The 20,093-nt window shown below is 34.8% G+C and overlaps 1 protein-coding gene across 1 annotated transcript; it reads left to right on the top strand.

The window, feature by feature from the left end:
* Window positions 1-613: 613 nt before the first annotated feature.
* LOC112746333 (cell division cycle 5-like protein) lies at window positions 614-7,889 on the top strand. Its single transcript, XM_025794937.3, has 4 exons — window positions 614-1,152; window positions 1,600-3,306; window positions 5,835-6,116; window positions 6,791-7,889. The coding sequence occupies exons 1-4, from the start codon at window positions 976-978 to the stop codon at window positions 7,532-7,534; spliced, it is 2,910 nt and encodes a 969-aa protein (XP_025650722.1). The 5' UTR covers window positions 614-975; the 3' UTR covers window positions 7,535-7,889.
* The last annotated feature ends 12,204 nt before the right edge of the window (window positions 7,890-20,093 follow it).

Below are 20,093 nucleotides of genomic sequence, written 5' to 3'. Positions count from 1 at the left end.
ATTTTTTGAAATTTCACTAGGACTGTCCTATTGCCTTGTGAATACATTCGGTCTCTAGATGGCATATTAGTGGAATGTGGTTAAATGGGTGGAAAAAAAGGTGAGTAAAGAGTGTGATGATGATTTGTATAAAGAAGAGATAAATTTAAAAAATAAATAATTACTTGTTGACAGTCAAAAAATTAAGAAAAGAAATCAAATTGAAACATATTAAAAATGTTAATATAAAATTAAATTAAATTAAATGTTAAAAATATTTTTAATTTTTTTTAAATATTAGTAACAAAAATTACTTTATCCCAAAATTTATATTATAATTTTGTTTTTAGGTTCAAATATTATATATTTTCTTTTAGCATTGATTTCTTAATAAAAAAAACTCACATTCTTTTGGAAAAAAATATTTTTTTTGGTCGGTGAATTGGACAACCCCAATCTTAACTACCCCAATGGATTGAACAACTCCCAAACCTAAGTACACAACACACTCACACACTTCTCACACAGTTTTATAATATTTTTTCTCAATTGTATTTTTTAGAATTTGAATCATATACCTTTGAGATGAGGAGGAGGAGATATATCATTAGAGCCAAAGCTCATTGGCAAAAAAAAAAAAAAAATGCTTGGATCTGGTTTTAAATTTGAGCCTAAAGGGACATAATAAGAGGCCCAATAGAAGCTGAGCAGTTTTTCCTGACTTGACGGGTTTTTTTTCCTGACAAAAAACAAAACGACGGTTCTTTTGGCTGACGATACGAGAGTAGAGTAGCAGGAGTCAGCAGCACCTAGCAAGGTTTTGCGTCTTCAACAATAACATATTGTAAGCGTTAACACTTAACAGTGAAACATAAAAGGTAAATAATATCTTCTGTTCTGGTTGTTTCGTCGTTTTTTGTTTTGTGGTTGGAGTTGGGGAAGCAAAACCCTACAATTTGAAGAAGCGAAGGTTGATAAAGAGAAAGTGGTGGCAAGATGAGGATTATGATAAAGGGCGGTGTTTGGAAGAACACCGAAGATGAGATCCTGAAAGCAGCTGTTATGAAATATGGCAAGAACCAATGGGCTCGAATCTCTTCCCTTTTGGTTCGTAAATCCGCTAAGCAATGCAAGGCTCGCTGGTACGAATGGCTCGATCCTTCCATCAAGAAGGTAATCCTACGCACCTTATATCTATTATCTATTTTTTTATTTTATTTTTGCTGTCTTTTGTATGTTATTTACTTTTTTTTGGTTGTGCATCAAGTTTATGTATAATAGGGTTTTTGAATATGAAGGACAAAAAAAGTTTCGATGTTTTCAGTTTGATTGAAAGGTTATGCTTTTTGACATGACTCTTGTGAGAATGGATGGTTGTGCTGCCAGTAATGCTCCTTGATAAAGCTTGATTATTAGGTTTTACTGAGATAATGTTTAATGTAAGTAATTGTAAGACTGCCCTAATGCCATTTTTTAATTAATAAGTAATTAATTATAGTTATGCCTTGCTTTTTAATGTGTCTGGATGCGCCTGCATTTTAACCTTTAACGGCATTTTTTGTGTCGACAAGTGTTTTTCTACAATCAGTCTTCTATAATAATGCTGTTTTTTGTGTGCAGACTGAGTGGACTAGAGAAGAGGATGAGAAGCTGCTTCATCTTGCTAAGCTTATGCCCACCCAGTGGAGAACGATTGCTCCTATTGTAGGACGTACTCCTTCTCAGTGTCTTGAGCGCTACGAGAAGCTCCTTGACGCAGCCTGTGTAAAGGATGAGAACTATGAACCTGGTGATGATCCTCGGAAGTTGCGTCCTGGGGAGATTGATCCAAATCCAGAGTCAAAACCTGCACGCCCAGATCCTGTTGATATGGACGAAGATGAAAAGGAGATGCTTTCCGAAGCACGAGCCCGGTTAGCCAACACAAAAGGAAAGAAGGCGAAAAGGAAAGCGAGGGAGAAACAGCTTGAGGAAGCCAGAAGACTTGCTTCTTTACAGAAGAAGAGAGAACTGAAGGCTGCGGGAATTGATGTCAGGCAGCGAAGGAGAAAAAGGAAAGGCATTGATTATAATGCAGAAATCCCTTTTGAGAAAAGGCCTCCTCCTGGTTTTTTTGACACTGCTGATGAAGACAGACCCGTGGAACAGCCCCATTTCCCAACTACAATAGAAGAACTTGAGGGTAAAAGAAGGATTGATGTTGAGACACAGTTAAGAAAGCAAGACATTGCAAAAAATAAAATTGCAGAGAGGCAAGATGCCCCATCTGCTATACTACACGCCAATAAGTTGAATGATCCGGAAACAGTAAGGAAACAAACCAAACTGATGCTTCCGCCACCCCAGATTTCTGACCAGGAACTGGATGAAATTGCAAGGATGGGTTATGCCAATGACCTAGCTGGGAGTGACGAATTTGGAGAAGGTAGTGCTGCAACACGTGCTCTTCTAGCAAATTATGCACAAACACCTGGCCGGGGAATGACTCCTTTACGAACCCCTCAGCGAACACCGGCTAGTAAAGGAGACGCTGTCATGATGGAAGCTGAAAACCTGGCGAGGTTGAGGGAGTCCCAGACACCATTATTAGGGGGAGAAAACCCAGAGTTGCATCCTTCGGATTTTACTGGGGTCACTCCTAAGAGAAAAGAGGTTCAGACCCCAAATCCAATGTTGACTCCTTCTGCAACTCCTGGAGTTGCAGGTCTCACTCCCAGAATTGGCATGACTCCTGCAAGAGATGGTTATGCTAGCATGACACCGAAGGGAACTCCTCTCAGGGATGAGCTTCGTATTAATGAGGATTTGGATATGCATGAGCGTGCTAAACTTGAGCTACAAAGAGCTGAAATAAGACGAAGTCTGTGCTCTGGTTTAGGAAGCCTTCCACAGCCCAAAAATGAGTACCAGATTGTCATGCAGCCCATTCCAGAAGATGCTGAAGAACCTGAGGAGAAGATTGAAGAGGATATGTCAGATAGAATAGCTAGAGAAAAGGCAGAAGAAGAGGCAAGGCAACAGGCATTACTTAGGAAACGATCAAAAGTCCTTCAAAGGGAGCTTCCTCGGCCTCCAGCTGCATCATTGGAGCTTATAAGAAATTCTTTGGTTAGAGCTGATGACAAGAGTTCCTTTGTTCCACCAACCTCAATTGAGCAAGCTGATGAGATGATAAGAAGGGAGCTTCTTGCTTTGCTGGAGCATGACAATGCTAAGTATCCGCTTGACGAGAAAGTAAATAAGGAGAAAAAGAAAGGAGCTAAGCGTGTGGTAAATGAGCCTGTTGTTCCTGTTATAGAAGACTTTCATGAAGAGGAGATGAAAGATGTATGTATTTACTAATCTATTTCTTAGTTTCTTCCCTTAGCTTCTTTTGTGATGATATCACATGTTCGTGGCTTTCGCGCTGATAGATGGTAAGTAGCATGATCAATTCTCGCCCTTCGCTGAAATGCTGCTTTCTGTTGTGGAGGATACACCTCTTGTTTTGCACTAACCTGAAGACTATAAGTCTAATCATTGTTAAGGTTGTGTACTAACGTATAAGATTGAACAATTCTAAAAGTCTGCTAGGTTTTTAGTTTGTAGATCCTGACACTGAGCCACCCGTTTTATTTAATGAGATTGTGCTAGGGACTAGGGTTGATTTGTTTGCTTAGAAGCAGTTGGATCACACAACTGCAATGTGCCAGTTAAGCCACTGCATCTAGTGGCTGAATTGGATTAGGATTTTTTTTCTTTTGCGGTTTAGGGATGGTTGATGGGGTGTTGTTTGATCCGCATAAGTGCAGTGGCGTTGCACCTGAGATGCTTGTGTCAGTTGCTCTCCATATCTAAGTTGTAGGTGCTTGTGTAGTGCATCCTGAAAGTGGGTAGGCTCTGATTTTCTGTGGCCTGTGTTAATGTGATTGTGCTTTGTTCGTTGGTGTGATTTGTATTTTTGATTTGCAGGTAACCATTACTATGTCATAATGTCTTTAATGTTTTCTGTTTTATAAACGATTTTCCTGTTTTTCTAATAGGAATTAGTTAAATGTTACTTGTAATTCCATGTTTATTATATAATGATTGTAGTTGTGTTATGACCTCACATTGTATGCATCTGTCCTCCATTTATTATTTTACTGGGTAAGATATCATTGTTCATAATGTGGTTGTCAAAATTGAAGTCTTTCAATTATGATTAGGAAAAAGAAATACAAAAAAGCGGGGAGGAGAACAGGGTTCCCATATACAAAAGCAAAACACAAACAAAGGCCTATCAAAAACGTAAAGCTCCCCAATCTCTCAACATGTATGAGAGGGAAAAACGTCTAAAAAGATCTTGAGCTTTACACCAAGATGCTAAGCGTCTAACCTTATACCATAAGATATGTTCATCAGAGAATCTGTCACTAAAGGCGCGTACATTACGCTCCAACCAGAGAGTCCAGATAGTGGTGAAAAAATTGCACTGGTCCACTTAATTTTTGCTTCTTTTCTATTACCAAACCAACAAATCTAGTCAATAAAAATATATCTAGAGTTGCCGGGCACACCCAACATTTATCAAAGATGCTAAATAAATTATTCCATAAGAAACTAGCCATTGGTCAATGCTAAAACAGACAAGGGTACTCAGTTTGGTGAGTAGGCTTTATGATTGATTGGCAAACATGCAAGATATTAGGAATTATGCTACCTAAACATGCTGAGCCTGCCACCGTCTATCTGTTCAGGATCCCAGTCTTTTGTACACTAAAACAAAACACATCCATCCTTTGAGTTCTTTGCTCCTCTCCCAATTTCTCGCTTAACTCTGATTATTTACTGTGTTTATTTTTTTCTTCTATTTTTTTGCCCTTTTGGGTTTCTTTGTGACTTTGATTATAAAGCATACCAATAGATAGGTATTTTTCTTTTTAACGTCCTAATTTCACGGGTCATTAGAATTAATGCCTTTTATATTGATTTGTTATTATGTTAATGCTAATTATTTCATATTATTTCTCATACATGTCAAATCAAAGTTTAATTTTGTTAAATGTGATTGTATGTCTGTTTTGCTTGTTTATGCCATTTTACGTGTAACTATTTGTTTAAATGTGTTCAGTTTAGGCAGGATCTTGTGATCCATGTTACCATCACGTTGTACATATGTTTCTAATCTCAATCTTGGGTACAATCTATATTGACAACATTGCTTGACTACACTGTCTATACCTATCCTAGACTTTTAATACTCAGATACCACTTCCCAAATGATTTTTGGTGGTTTTCTTCCCACTGAGGAGATTTGTTATACACCTATTCTATATCTGTCCTTTATTAATATACTCTTTTTAGGTATGCGTTTAATCTGATGTGTAGGTTTTTGTTTATTTTTGTTATTTCAGTGAATGTTATAAAAATAGCCCTGCAACTCTTTTTAGGGTTCCTTTTAGGTCATGTATTGTGACATCAACAAATATTTTCTCTTTATGAATTATGACTTCATGCTGTGCTAGTTGATCTGACAGTCTCACTTTTCCGTTATAATCCTGCAATTAATTAATTATGTTGGGTTGTGTTTGCTGGTAATGTTTCTCAAGGACACTTCCTTACTTGTTTGATTGTCAAGTTCTACCACCCCCCTATCACAAATATAATAAAAAGAGAAAGAGAAAAAGAGTGGAATGTTAATGTTGACTATATTGCAATGTATGTCTTTTTGTCCATATCATAAATGACACTAAAATATAACTAACCTCTTGAGTTTTGAGTTAGCTGGCTAATTACCTTGCTTATTATAATTTATTATGTTGTCATCCAAACTTTCTCTTGTAAGCGGGTTAAGGATACTTATTTTGCATTGTTTTTTATATTTTTTTGGTTAGGCTGATAAGTTGATAAAGGATGAGGCCCATTATCTTCGGGTAGCACTGGGACATGAAAGTGAACCCCTTGAGGAATTCATTGAAGCACACAGGACTAGCCTGAATGATCTCATGTTCTTTCCAACCCGTCATGCCTATGGTCTCTCAAGTGTTGCTGGAAACATGGAAAAGCTGGCAGCTTTGCAGAATGAGTTTGAGAATGTGAGGAAAAAGTTGGACGATGGCAAGGAGAAAGTTGTAAAGCTTGAGAAGAAGGCAATACTCCTCACTCAAGGCTATGAGGTATGTTACTAACATTCTCCATTCCAAATGCCTTTAACTCAGTCAGTTCTGATTATGTTTTATTGCTTAAAAGCTGGATTTGTACTTAGAATCACCTTGGTTGAGTTAGTTTTGTAATTGAACAATGCTATTTTTGCCTTAGAGATGAACTGATAGGAACCTACTCACCTAATCAATTGTAAATAGAGTATGGAGTGATTGAGTGAATTGTTGGCTACGGTGGGTTCTGCAGTCTGGAATGCGTTCTCTTATACGAGAGGTGAGAGGTATACAAGGGTAGGTGGAGTAGTGATGGGACTATATCAAACAATTTGGACATAGAATTCATGCTTGGACAGAGGTTGAGTCTCTTGAATACTCACCAATTTAATGTTATAAAGCCAGTATTAATACATTCGTTGGAGTAAGGATATTTGCACCCCATTGGTGTAGAACACATCCTAGAGGTATTTCTTCTGCATTTCTATTATGTTCTATGCATCTATTGACACAATTTGTTACTTAAAATTGAAAATTGTAACTGAAAATAGTTGGAAGCAGTGACCTTCATGAATCAAAATTGATAAGGACACATGGAAAAGAAAATTCCTTTTGTTTGATTTTGCTGTCTGTAAAGAGTCCTTTGTGCCTGTACACAATGTTGAATAATATACTTCAGCTATTGCATTTTTCAGATGAGAGCCAAAAACAGTCTTTGGCCACAAATTGAGGCCACTTTCAAGCAAATGGACATAGCTGCAACTGAATTAGAATGCTTTGAAGCTTTGCAAAAGCAGGAGAAGTTAGCAGCATCCCACAGGATAAACAATCTATGGGAGGAAGTACAGAAGCAAAAGGAACTTGAGAGAACTTTGCAATACAAGTATGGGAATCTTATGGAAGAAGTGGAAAGGATACAAAATGTCATGGAACAGTACAGGGTACAAGCACAAAAGCAAGAAGAAATCGAAGCAAACAACCGTGCTCATGAGTCAACAGAGACTGTTGCTGACAAAACTGGTGCACAGGATTCAAAGAATTTTAAAGCTGCGCCTCTCGCTGAAGGAAATGAAACTGCTATAGCAACTGATCTGTCTCGTGATGAAAGTGAAGCGGGCTCTGTGCAAGACCAGACCACCGCTAGCCAGAAAAATGACGTGGATGTGGATTCTGATGATATAAAGCAAACAGATGACCCTAATGCAAAACTGCCAGATGCTACACTTGTTGCCAAGGTTGACGCCGGAAAAGTGGAAGGTACCATCACTGATGGTCACATCGATAATGGTAAGACAGCATTAGACGAGGGTGCTACAGTAGGAAATGTGGTGGAGAAAGATTTAGCTATGGATGCTGAAAATTCACATGATGATAGCACACCAGAAAAAACCACTGCTTCTGATGAAGGGGATGATATGCAAGTTGGTGATGGCAACTAAACCAAGAAATGCTCAACCCAGTTCTGATGGCAATTAGTTTTTTTTTTTTCTTTTTTGGGGTGGGGGGTGGGGGGTTAATTAATGCTGGGGGTTTCTCGAAGCAAATCTCGCAATAAAGGGTCTTGAGCTGAAAAAATTCCATCAAAAGTGAAGATAGATAGGGTTGAAATCTTATAGATCTTGAGATGATCACCAGTTAAAGTTTGTAGCATATGGTGAACCTATACATTGTATGAGCATTTTCATATGCTTGCCTGTAATTTGTCGTAGATTGTGTTGTCCTCTCAAACCCTCCACTAAGTGGATGTTATGTGCTCTTTCTTGTTTGATAAAGACATAGGATTTTTACAAGAAATTAGATTCTAATCCACCATACTCCATACACATCTATCAAATTTTTATTGGACTGGATAGTTGCAGTGTTGGACTTTTGTCAATAACCGTTTATCTCGAATTATTTTTTGACATTAAGGCAGCGTTTGCTTTTGTGGACAGGACACAAAGACATGGACATTAAATATTTAAAAGGAGTTTGGATAGAGAGACATGGACAATGGACACACTATTTTCAGGTTAGTTTTTTTATGTGTCAACTTTTAAATGAAGGACAATGATGACACGAGATTTGGGAAGATGGACACGGATTTTTTAATGAAAATTGTTTTTCTTTTTGTTCATAGATATTTTTTATTATTCCACTATTACCCTCTTTATTTTCATACGAAAAAACCTTAATTTAAACTTTTCCTTTGCATCGTTGTTTTCAGAGAGATACTCTCTTCTCCCGGTTCTTTCTCTATCTGGTTCTTCTTTTTTCTCTCTTTTTTTCGGTACTCTTTTCTTGATTTCTCTTTCTTTGTTCTCTTCTTCTTCTTTCACTTCTTTCCCAAGTAATATCTTCCTTTTGCTCTCTGTCTATGTCTCTTTGTCAGTCTCTCTTTATTCTCTTTCTCAATCAATAACTAGGTATTACTCTGCCTTTCCTCTTATTGCTTTTTATTTTTATTTTTCTATTAAACAGAATTTTGTTTCTCTTTGTCCTCATTTTTTTTCGTTTTTATTGTTTTATGATTTGTCAATTTGAAAATTATATAAGAAGACATACATTCAGGATTGTTTTGATACTGTGAATTGTTTTGGATTTTAATATGTTGAAAAAAATGTAAATTCTATTTGTGTTATGTTTAATTAGTGCATAACTTTTTATGCAAATTAGTGCAGAAAATTTGATGCAGAATTTCGTTTATGTTAGTGCAGAATTTTGTTTATGTTAGTGCATACTTTTGAGCTAAATTAGTTTGTACTTGGGCAGAAAATTTGGGATCACATGGCTATTTTAGTCATGTTACATAATATTTTAGTTTTGTTCATGTCTATCCAAACATATACAGGACATTAGTATCTTGTATATTATATCTAAATACAATACACAAAATAATTTTTAGTGTCTTTGCTCTATTGTCTTAGTATCATATTCTGTCCTGTCCACAAAAACAAAGGCAGCCTAAATGTTTTCTTGGTACCATTATTGTTCTGGTCAGATTTATTGTATTTTAGGGTTAAGTATTTTTTTCGTCCGTAACGTCTTTGGTTAAAATTAAAATCATCTTTAACTTTTTTTTTTCTTATTAATATCATCCTTAACGTTAGAAGTCATTTTAAAATTATCTTTTTCATGTGAAATATTAATTGCATTACGATTTTGCCCTCATAAAACACCCTCTTTCACTCACTAGCTACTCTATCATCATCGTCACCATTACCTCCACCATCACGTCTTTGGTCAAAATCAGAATTGTCTCTTTGACTTTTTTGTCTTATTAGTACCATCCTCGACGTTAGAGAGAGAAGGAAGGAAACTTGTACAAAAAGCTTTATCTATTTTACACCAAATAAAGGCCAAAAGTTAAACTCGTTACAAGAAATTCTCATTTGAAAACTTGTAATTGAACTACCAATTCCAAACTTAACACTATCAAGTCTTATATAGTCTAGCTTTATCCAATATGATGTAGCAAATAAGGACTCAATGGCCATAACTGAAAGTTGTTTTAAAATTCATGGTTGATAGAGATCTCAGTAGGAAGATGTGCTTGAACCCACTTGTAAAGTGCTAGTGATCCTTTTCTTTTATAGAATGAATCTAGCTCTGAATCTTGATTTTCTTTAAAACACGAGCATGAAGTTTGACAATTGCAGTGGCCTGCATTTACTCCTCTTTGACGGATAAAACTGAAAGAACAATGCAGTAAGAGGAAAATAGCTTGTCTTTGTAAATAAGTGGCTGGAATGCATCCAGCATGATTCGCCATTGGACAAACTCAATCAAAATGGAGAGCCTTCCAGGAAAGACAGACTGAACCATCTGGAGAAATCAGTGAGCCAAGTCTGATCATCAGGATCTGCAGCGAACAAGGTTATTATTAGTTTGAAGAGTGAAACTCCTAGAGGATTTCAATATTTCGTTCAGATTGAACACATAGGTTAAAATGTGAATTTTAAATTAATTCTTCTTTCTTTCCTCCAACTTTTTCAAAGTTAAAATCATGAGAAAGTAAAAATAAAAATAAAAATGAATAAACTAAATAAAGCAACTTCAAATAGCAATTTATGATAATTTTCCCCCTGGTAAAGAAATATCAAAAGCACATACAATAACTTTTTAAGTGCTTCCACTAAATGAAATGCTTATGATTCGAAAAGGTGATCATTCCCTGCTTCTCGATCTCTATTGATCCATCTACGAGGAGTTGGGATAGAGCTTCTATCGATATCTTCTTCTTCTAAATCTTAGAATAAATACTTATCGATCCAATTATCCATGAATGTGTTAACTTAATGTCTTTTTTTACCATACAAAGTCTTATTAAGTATATCATCAAAATTTCTAGCCATATCTTGAAATGTATTTTTTAGTATTCTTTTGAGGTGAGAAATAAGAGTTGAAATGGAGTTGTTGAATCATTGATAGGTGATATTTATAAGTGTGTCCGCAACAAGTAGCTACTTCTCAACGACAAATTTTACGACGGCTACTTAACGGCTAGTTTTTTCTTGTCTAAGTTTAAAACGGCTAGTTTTGCAACGGCTACTTAATGACTAATTTTTTCTTGTCTAAGTTTAAAGCGGCTAGCTTTACAACGGTCACTTTCATAAACAATAACGGCACAATAATATTGACTAATTTAAAAAGTTACATCAGAAATGAATAAAACAGACTACATGACAGACCAGTAATACACAATAAAAATAAAACATACTACTTAACTCTACGAATACAAGGAATTATTAAGTAAACCACTTATTGATTATTTTCTTACATGCAATCTCGTGAAGAGCTCGTCATTTTTCACTAATCGTAAATGTGTCAACATTAAGTATTTGCATATCCATTTCTCTTTCCCTTTACTTAGCCATTCTTTTTATTTCCCTTTCTTTTGTATTTATCTCCATTTCTTGTTCTTCATTGCCGCTTGCATTTGTAACTCCTTCTCTTTGATTGCCATAATCTTTGTTCTATGTTCCCTCTCCTCTTCTCTTTCTTTTTTCCTATCCATTAGTTTCTTTTCTCTAACATTTTTAATATCTTCTATGAGAGATAGTTTTTTAACAATCGATGATTTATTTTCGCTAAAATTTTCAGACATTTTTGTTTTTTCTTACCTTTTCTCTTGTTATTCTTTGATCCTTGTGGACGAACGCAAGAGTCCACACTGGTTTCGTCAGCAAACGGTGTTTTTGAATTTGACGATGATAAGTATGCTCCAATTGCACTAATCTTACTTCTCTTTGAGCCTCCATTCTGTGTAGGTAGTTTGGCTTCTCCATTTTTGCTCCAAACGAAGCATATTCTAATACCTCTCAAAAGTGATTTTTGACCATAATTTGTGGAATAAAGTTTATAGGCCAACTCCTTTATATAATCAGCGTTCGAACCACTCCCTATTTTCGACTAGTTTGATCGTAGCAACCAGCAAATTGTGCAATAGCCTTGTTGATCTTATACCATCGTTTCTTACATGCAACTACCCCTCTTGTCACGTTGCTATAAAATTCTACATAGTAGCTGTGAATTCAACTAAAAAATATTTTACCTTTTTGATCGGTACCAACAATAGGGTCAGTTGAAATATTTAACCATGCACTGATCAACATCTCATCCTCTTTCCAATGCTGGTGTTCAATATTATCTTGCCTCTAATCTACGAGAGTTGGAAAAATTTGAATTTTGCGAATCTGGACTAGATTGTATCAGAGTTTGAGAGAATGGGTTAGAAGAGCCATCAACACCAGATGAGTTATGTCTTGATGCATTGAATTGAGTTAGAAATGGCAAGGATGTGGAGTAACATTTACGATGGAGAGGTTAAATATGGATGAAAATAGAAAATGTGGTGTTTGTGAATTTTGATTGTGGTTGGAATATAGGAAATTGATTATTATAAGGAGTTTGAAAATTGAAATTAGGAAGATTTTGTGGATTTGGATTTTGAAATGTATTTGGTAGTGTGAAATTTTGATTTGGAATTTGAGATTTGAGGTTTGAGATTGTTGGGTATTTAGAGTTTGAGAAAAGTTTTGTAAATAATTGAAAAAAGAATTGAGTTGGTTTGGATCCATTTTTTCGAACAAAAACTAATATCAGCAGAACTTTGATTTTGTAAACTTGGAACAAGATGAAGAAGAGTAAAAGAAAGTGTAAGAATAGAAGTGTATGTAAGTAGTATATATAGAGTAATAAAATATTTAATTCATTAATAATAACTGTAACATAGTAACAGCTAATTTTCAACGGCTAATTTTACAACGACTAATTTTTAAATGTAGTTAGCATTTTAAATTTTATAAATAAAAATAAGCAACCCAACAAAAAATTATTTTGTAAGATGTAAAAATTAAATTTATTTTTTTTATGTTTACAAATTTAATTATTATAATTTAATATAATAATATAAATAATATTCAATATTAATTATAATATAAATAATTAATATAAATTATTAATTAAATAAAAATATAATTATTTAATATAATTAATTATTATAATTATTAATAAATTAATTATAATTTAATTATTTAATTAATTAAAATTTTATATAATTATTTATTTTTATAATAACTTACCATGTAATAAGTTATTATTGAACATTACAAATTCTCATTTTAGAAGGACTTTCTCTTTTCAAAAATTGTGCAAAAACTCTTCTTTTTTTTTTCTCTTCAACCGTTAGTTTCTTCTTATATAAAAAAAATATAATAAAAACTTGTATAAGCAAAGGCAAACATAAGTAAAGGCATGTCAGAGATGGTAATGGAATAGCAATGTCAATTACTTTTACAATTTGTTCTAATTGCACTTTGATATTTTGATTGGTGCAACATGTTTTTTAAGTTTTGGGGGAACTTGTAGCTATGTATTTTGCCAACGGTATACAGCTAAGGACTATGGGACTATACTGCAGAAACTTTATAGATTAAAAGAGCTAAGTGATCATAAATTTTAAGGTTAAGTATGATTTTGGTTCCTAACGTAGAGGTCAAAAATCGATTTCGTCTCTGGCATTTTTTTCACTACAAAATGGTTTCCAAAATTTCAATTTATTTTAAAATCGTCGCTTTTACCAATTTTATTTTTTATTGCCAAATTATCCTTCATTAAAAAAATATAAAATAAAATAAAAAAGAAAGAAAGAAAGAAAGAAAGGCATAAGAGGGAGAAAGAGAATCGGGGGAGGGGGAGCGAGAAAGAGAAGGCGGGGGGGAGAGAAAGGGAATTCGGGAGAGAGGGGAGGGAAGGCCGCACCACTGCACTGCCGCACCGCTGTACCGTCGCACCGCCGCACCGCCGCCTGTGATCAGAAGGGGAAATAGAGAGCAAGAGAGGAAAAAGCTAAGGGAGAAGAGAGAGATCGGAAGGGAGAAAGCTAAGGGCCACCGCCGTTTCTCCTCGCCGTCGCCGCTGCCGCTCCTGCTCCTCTTCATTTAGTCCTCGCCGTTGGATCTCATCGTGCGCTGCGAGCCGTTTCATAACTACCATAAATATCCCTACTCCAATATTCATCCAATAAATCCCAAAGAACCTTTTGCAGGAAATTATATTATTATATGATGTCTCATGTGTGTGATGTATCTTATTTATTAGTTTAATAAATATTTAATTAAAAAGAAGTTATATGATTGTTTTAAAATGTAACCGATTTGATAAAAGTTGGTTTTTATGAAAACAAATGTAATTAAGATTATATATTAAATAGTATTTTATCTTATTAGTTAGGTACTTCTTAAGTACTCTTGAGGTACTCTGGTGTACATAGATGGTTAGATAGTGTATATCTATTAGGGTTAGGATGTCTAATATCCTTGTATATATATGGATAATTGTAATGAAAAATGTATGAAAGCTTTTCACTCCTCAGCTGCCTATTTTTCTCTTTTCAGAGCCTCCTTCTCATATGGTGCTTGCTCCACTATTTTACCATTCAACTCTGCAGGTTTGAACAGAGTTTTGTCATGGTGCGGTGAGCGTGGAGCCTGCAACAAAGTGTGAATCTTTCACCACATATGAGAACTTGTAGTGAGAGTAGCTCGTAAAAGTAGATCTGTCCGATTTATTCATCAATGGCAACGAATGAGGCAGAGGTGATGAATCCAGATACGCAAAGTTTCACTGCAGCAGATTTTCAGAACTTTGCAAAGATGATGGCCCAAGCCACTTCTAGATCTAACACCAACCTTCTTCAAGATCCTTCAAGTTGTTACTACCTTCACCCAAGTGAGACACCTGGAATCGCTCTCACAACCACTCCACTTACCACATTGAATTACCACACTTGGTCCAGATCTGTGTGGATCTGTTTAAAATCGAAGAATAAAATTAGATTCATTGATGGCACGTTACTCAAACCAGCTCCAACGGATGATTCGTATGATGCTTGGGACCGTTGCAACACGTTTGTGCTATCGTGGCTACATGGATCATTGAATCCAGAAATTTTGCAGAGTGTACTGTGGTGCGACAATGCACACGAACTGTGGAAGGACCTCAAACATCGATTTTATGAGGGTGATCTATTTCGGATTGCTGAGCTTGAGGAAGATCTGTTCAGCACAAAGCAAGGTGAGTTATCCATCACCTCTTACTATACAAAACTGAAAGGGATCTGGGAGGAAATAGACGAATTCAGACCCATACCAACTTGTGCTTGCTTGAGTAATTGTAGCTGTGGGTTAGACATAATGAGGCAATATAGGTTGCAGTCTTATATGATTCATTTTCTTAGAGGTTTAAATGACCAATATGCAAGTGTTGCTTAAGCGCCTTCCAGATGTGAATACTGTTTTTTCTCTCCTTCTTCAACAAGAGAGACAAATGATGCATCTCATTGAACCAGATTCTAGAATGTTAGTGAATGCTGTTTACACTAAATCTATAGGTGAAAAAGAGTCATACCAGATTAGCCAAGGCAGTGTCAAATTTGTTAATACTGGAGGTGAAAAAGGCCAATTTGGGGCCAATAATGTCAGAGGAAGAGGAAGAGGGCGTGGTAAAGGTGGAAAAGGTACTACTAGAGGAACTCCCAAACTTTGCTCTTATTGTGGAAAACAAAGTCACTTGGTGGATACATGTTACCAGAAGCATGGATTTCCACCACATCTGCAACCAAATCACTCTAATGGAGTACCTCTTTCAGCTAATTCTGTGAACTCAATGGTAGTTGTAAGTAATGCAGAATGCAACCCCAGAGTTATCCAAAATGAAAGCAAGATCAGTTTGGATGGGATATTCTCGGATAGACAGAAAGAAGCACTTATTGCACTATTCCAGTAACATAAAGAACCTCTTCATGATGAAAATTTGGCAACCATTCATGCTCTTTTAGCCGGTATATTTCATCTCATTTCTCTTTTCGGTTTTGAATTGAATTCTCAAGATTGGAGGAGCAATTGCTCACATTTGTTTTAGTCTTAAACATTTTCATTCTATTAAACATATTAATCCAGTTAAAATTATCATGCCAAATGGTTCACAAACTGTTACAACCTTATGTGGAACAGTTTTCTTCTCAGCTGATTTTTATTTGATTGAGGTTTTATATGTACCAAGTTTTAAATGTAATCTCATTTCTATTTCAAAAGTTACTAATGCCTTATCTTGTTGTTTTATGTTCAATGCTCATAATTGTGAGATTCAGGAGCGGCCTACCTTGAGGATGATTGGAATTGTTGATCAAAAGCGAGGGCTGTATACAATGAATACTCAAGCAAAGATGGCTGTTAACTTTAGCAAATTAGAAGAAAAGATTTTGAATATTATGACAGAAGAACAGGACACTTCACACACTTCACAGAGTGTTCTTTGGCATTATAGGTTAGGCCATATTTCTTTTGGTAGATTACAACAATTACGAAAAATGCATCCATTCATCTCATGTTCAAACAATGATGTACCATGTGATCCATGTCATTTTGCAAAACAAAAGAGATTACCTTTTTCGAATTGTTTGAGTAAATCTGATTTTTTTTATTTGATTCATGCTGATATTTGGGGGCCTATTGCCACACTATCTACTTCTGGCCATAGATATTTTTTAACCATTGTTGAGGATAGGAGTAGGTTTACTTGGATTTTCTTTATGAAAAATAAATCTGAAACTCGCTCTCTTTTAGAGAATTTTGTTGAAATGATTTATACACAAAAGGGAATCATGGTAAAAGCCATTAGAACTGATAATGGCCAGGAATTTTTGATGACTTCTTTCTATCAAAAGAAAGGAATTTTACATCAAAGAAGTTATGTGGAAACACCACAACAAAATGGAATTGTTGAAAGAAAGCATCAAGATATTCTAAATGTAGCTAGGGCTCTCATATTTGCTTCTAATCTTCCAAATTATTTTTGGCATTATGCAGTGGCTCATGCTATTTACATAATTAATAGAGTATCCCAAGTTACATTTAAACATAGCCCATATCAGATTCTTAATGGCAACATTCCAGAATTAACATCTCTAAAGGTTTTTGGTTGTTTAGCCTTTGCTTCTAGTTTATATGCTCATCGAAAGAAATTGAATCATAAAGCACGAAAGTGTGTCTTTCTTGGATATAAATCAGGGACAAAAGGCTATATTTTACTTGATATTAAAACCAAAGAAGTTGTTATTTCTCGAAATGTTGTTTTCTATGAATCCTATTTTCCTTTCAAAGAGATTTTGTCCTCAAATGATCAATCTTTAGGCATTAAAAATTCGTACTCTCAAAATATGTACTCTCAAAATTCTAATGCTTCTCATCTTGAAATGAATTTTCATTCAGATCCTTTTTGCAGTAATGAAACATCAAATAAATTGCTTAATTTGGACACTCTTTCTAATTTCAAAAATAATTCACTGACAAAATCAAGAGACTTGCATTCTAATGAAGAAATTCTCGTTTCTGAACCTCATGCACCTGCATCTAATTCTCATGCATAATCCTCTCCTAATTCTCACTCACTGGAACTTGCATCTCATGATTTTTCTTCTGGTCAACCTTCCATTTTTGAAGCAAATAATTTGAATCCTGCTATATCATTAACTAATCCAAACAGCACATCTGATGCTAATGAATTTAGAAGATCATGCAGGCAAAGAAAACAGCCATCCTATTTGAAAGAGTATCATTGTATGTAGGTCAATGCTTCGGCTCAGTAATCTCCAACTTCCTTTGAAGTGAAGTATCCAATCTCTGACTATGTATCTTACAACACATTGTCAATAAGGCATAAAACTTTTTCAGCAGCTATATCCTCCACCACAGAACCAAGAAGTTATGAAGAGGCCATCCTCTATGATTGTTGGCGTAAGGCAATAAGTGCTGAATTGAATGCTCTTGAGGAGAATAAAACATGGAAATTGACTTCTCTTCCTTTTGGAAAGAAGGCAATCAGTTGAAAATGGATTTTCAAGATCAAGTTCAAACCCAGTGGTGAGGTAGAACGCTACAAGGCAAGGCTCGTTGTAAGAGGCTTCACTCAAACGACAGGTTTTGACTACTTTGATACCTTTAGTCCAGTCATCAAACTCACTACTTTAAGAATGCTTTTGGCTATTGCTGCTACTAAAGGATGGTATGTCCACCAATTGGACGTCAATTCTGCTTTTCTGCATGGAGATTTACCAGAAGAGGTGTATATGAAACCTCCATTAGGATTGGCAGTGCCAGCTGGTTCAGTTTGTAAGTTAGAAAAATCGTTATATGGCTTGAAACAGGCTAGTAGACAGTGGCATCAGAAGCTATGTTGTGTTCTCGTTGCAGATGGATATACTCAATCAAAATCAGACAGTTGTTTGTTCACTAAATTATCTGATTCAGGCTTCACATGTATCCTTGTTTATGTGGACGACCTAGTTTTAGCAGGAGATGATTGGAGAGAAATTGCAAAGATTAAACAGCTCTTGGATAACAAATTTAAAATTAAGGATCTTGGCGAATTAAAATTTTTTCTTGGTTTGGAAATTGCCAGAAGTCAGAGCATTGCCATGTATCAACGCAAATATACACTTGACTTGCTTGATGAGTTTGGATTGACGAATGCAAAATCAGCCTCCACGCCAATAGATTATACAACTCATCTATCTAAATCTTCAGGAACTCCTCTTGATGATGTTGCACCTTATAGACGGCTAATTGGACGTTTAATTTACCTCACCAATACACGGCCGGATATATGCTTTGCAGTTGGTAAGCTCAGTCAGTTTTTAGATTGTGCCACAACAAAACATTTTCAAGCCGCTCTACATGTACTTCGATATCTTAAAGGTGCTCCGGCCAAGGGAGTGTTATTTTCCACCTCCAACAATCTCACACTCATTGTCTTCTCTTGACTCAGATTGGGGAGCTTGTCCAGACACCAGACTTTCAGCATCTGGATTGTTTCTTTCTTGGAAAGTCATTGATTTCTTGGCGAAGTAAGAAGCACGTAGCTCGCTCCTTGGCTGAATATAGAGCCATGGCTCTTGCCACTTGTGAGGGAGTGTGGCTCTTTTACTTATTGAAAGACTTTAGAATACTTCTCTCTCGTCCTATTGTTATGTACTGTGACAATCAATCTGCTCTCCATGTCGCTGCTAATCCAGTCTTTCACGAAAGAACTAAGCATATAGAGATTGATTGTCATACTATTCGTGATAGAGTTCAGGAAGGACTAATTAAGCTTCTTCCAGTTTCTTCAACAAACCAAGTTGCTGATATCCTAATCAAGTCACTGTCATCTAAAAGTTTTTTCTCTTGTAATGACAAACTGGGTCTCATCAATTTTCATGTGCCCCAACTTGAGGGGGGATGTAATTAAGATTATATATTAAATAGTATTTTATCTTATTAATTAGGTGCTTCTTAAGTACTCTTGAGGTACTCTGGTGTACATAGATGGTTAGATAGTGTGTATCTATTAGGGTTAGGATGTCTAATATCCTTGTATATATATGGATAATTGTAATGAAAAATGTATGAAAGCTTTTCACTCCTCAGCTGCCTATTTCTCTCTTTTCAGAGCATCCCTCTCATATGGTGTTTGCTCCACTATTTTACCATTCAACTATGCAGGTTTGAACAGAGTTTTGTCAACAAATCAAAATTCAGTTTTCTCTTTACATCTTAAATTTAATATAATTTTAATATACATTATAAAATTATCATTCACAGAACAGATCTTAAAATTTATGATTATCATAAATAGAAACGAGAAAAGTTACTGACCTTGATCCATAATAATAAAAGTATTAGAAAGAATTCACTTTGTCTGTTTCTTTGTCTTTTTAGTTATTTCTTCAATTAAGTTATTGATGGTGAGTGAAAAAGAAAGACTTCATAAACAAGAAGAGAGAACTGAATTTTGATTTGTTTTTATAAAAATCAACTTCCATCAAGTTGGTTACATTTTAAAATAATCATGTAACTTCTGTTTAATTAAATATTTATTAATCCAATAAGATTAGACACATTACACACATAAGATATCATATAATAATATAATTTCTTACATTTTATTTTCATAAAAATCAATTTCCATTAATTTGGTTATATTTTAAAATAATCATTTAATTTTTTTTAAATTAAATATTTATTAAACTAATAAAATAAGACACATTACACACATAAAAGATCATATAATAGTATAATTTCTTAGATAAAAAACAAGAATTGATAGAGTACTAGTCATAGTACACTTTCAAAAGTTCATCATCATAATTTTTCTCCTTCAAACCTTTGCATATATAACCACAAATAACAAATTATCAATTTAAAAGGTTGACAATAAAACAATTGGTAATTTAATTTCAGATCAACAAAGACAAAATCAGAGAGATTGGAAATTAAGATAAAGGAATTAATTATTTGATAAAAAAATGGGAAGTATAGAAATGTAAAAAATGAAAATTAAAAAAATGATAAAGAAAAATGATAAAAATCAACAAAAGAATATATAACATTTGAAAGAAATAACATTTGAAAACAAATAAAATGGATAAAAAAATTAGCGTATAAAAAACAGAAGTACGACTTCGATAATATATATTCT

Source organism: Arachis hypogaea, chromosome 2, assembly GCF_003086295.3.
Source record: "Arachis hypogaea cultivar Tifrunner chromosome 2, arahy.Tifrunner.gnm2.J5K5, whole genome shotgun sequence".
NCBI lineage: Eukaryota > Viridiplantae > Streptophyta > Magnoliopsida > Fabales > Fabaceae > Arachis > Arachis hypogaea.
This window is presented reverse-complemented; position numbering and strand designations above follow the sequence as displayed.

Coding starts and splice junctions, on each gene's coding strand:
- LOC112746333 (XM_025794937.3), top strand. CDS start 976: ATGAGGATTATGATAAAGGGCGGTGTTTGGAAGAACACCGAAGATGAG. Junction 1,153..1,599: donor TCGATCCTTCCATCAAGAAG/GTAATCCTACGC, acceptor TTTTGTGTGCAG/ACTGAGTGGACTAGAGAAGA. Junction 6,117..6,790: donor TCCTCACTCAAGGCTATGAG/GTATGTTACTAA, acceptor TGCATTTTTCAG/ATGAGAGCCAAAAACAGTCT.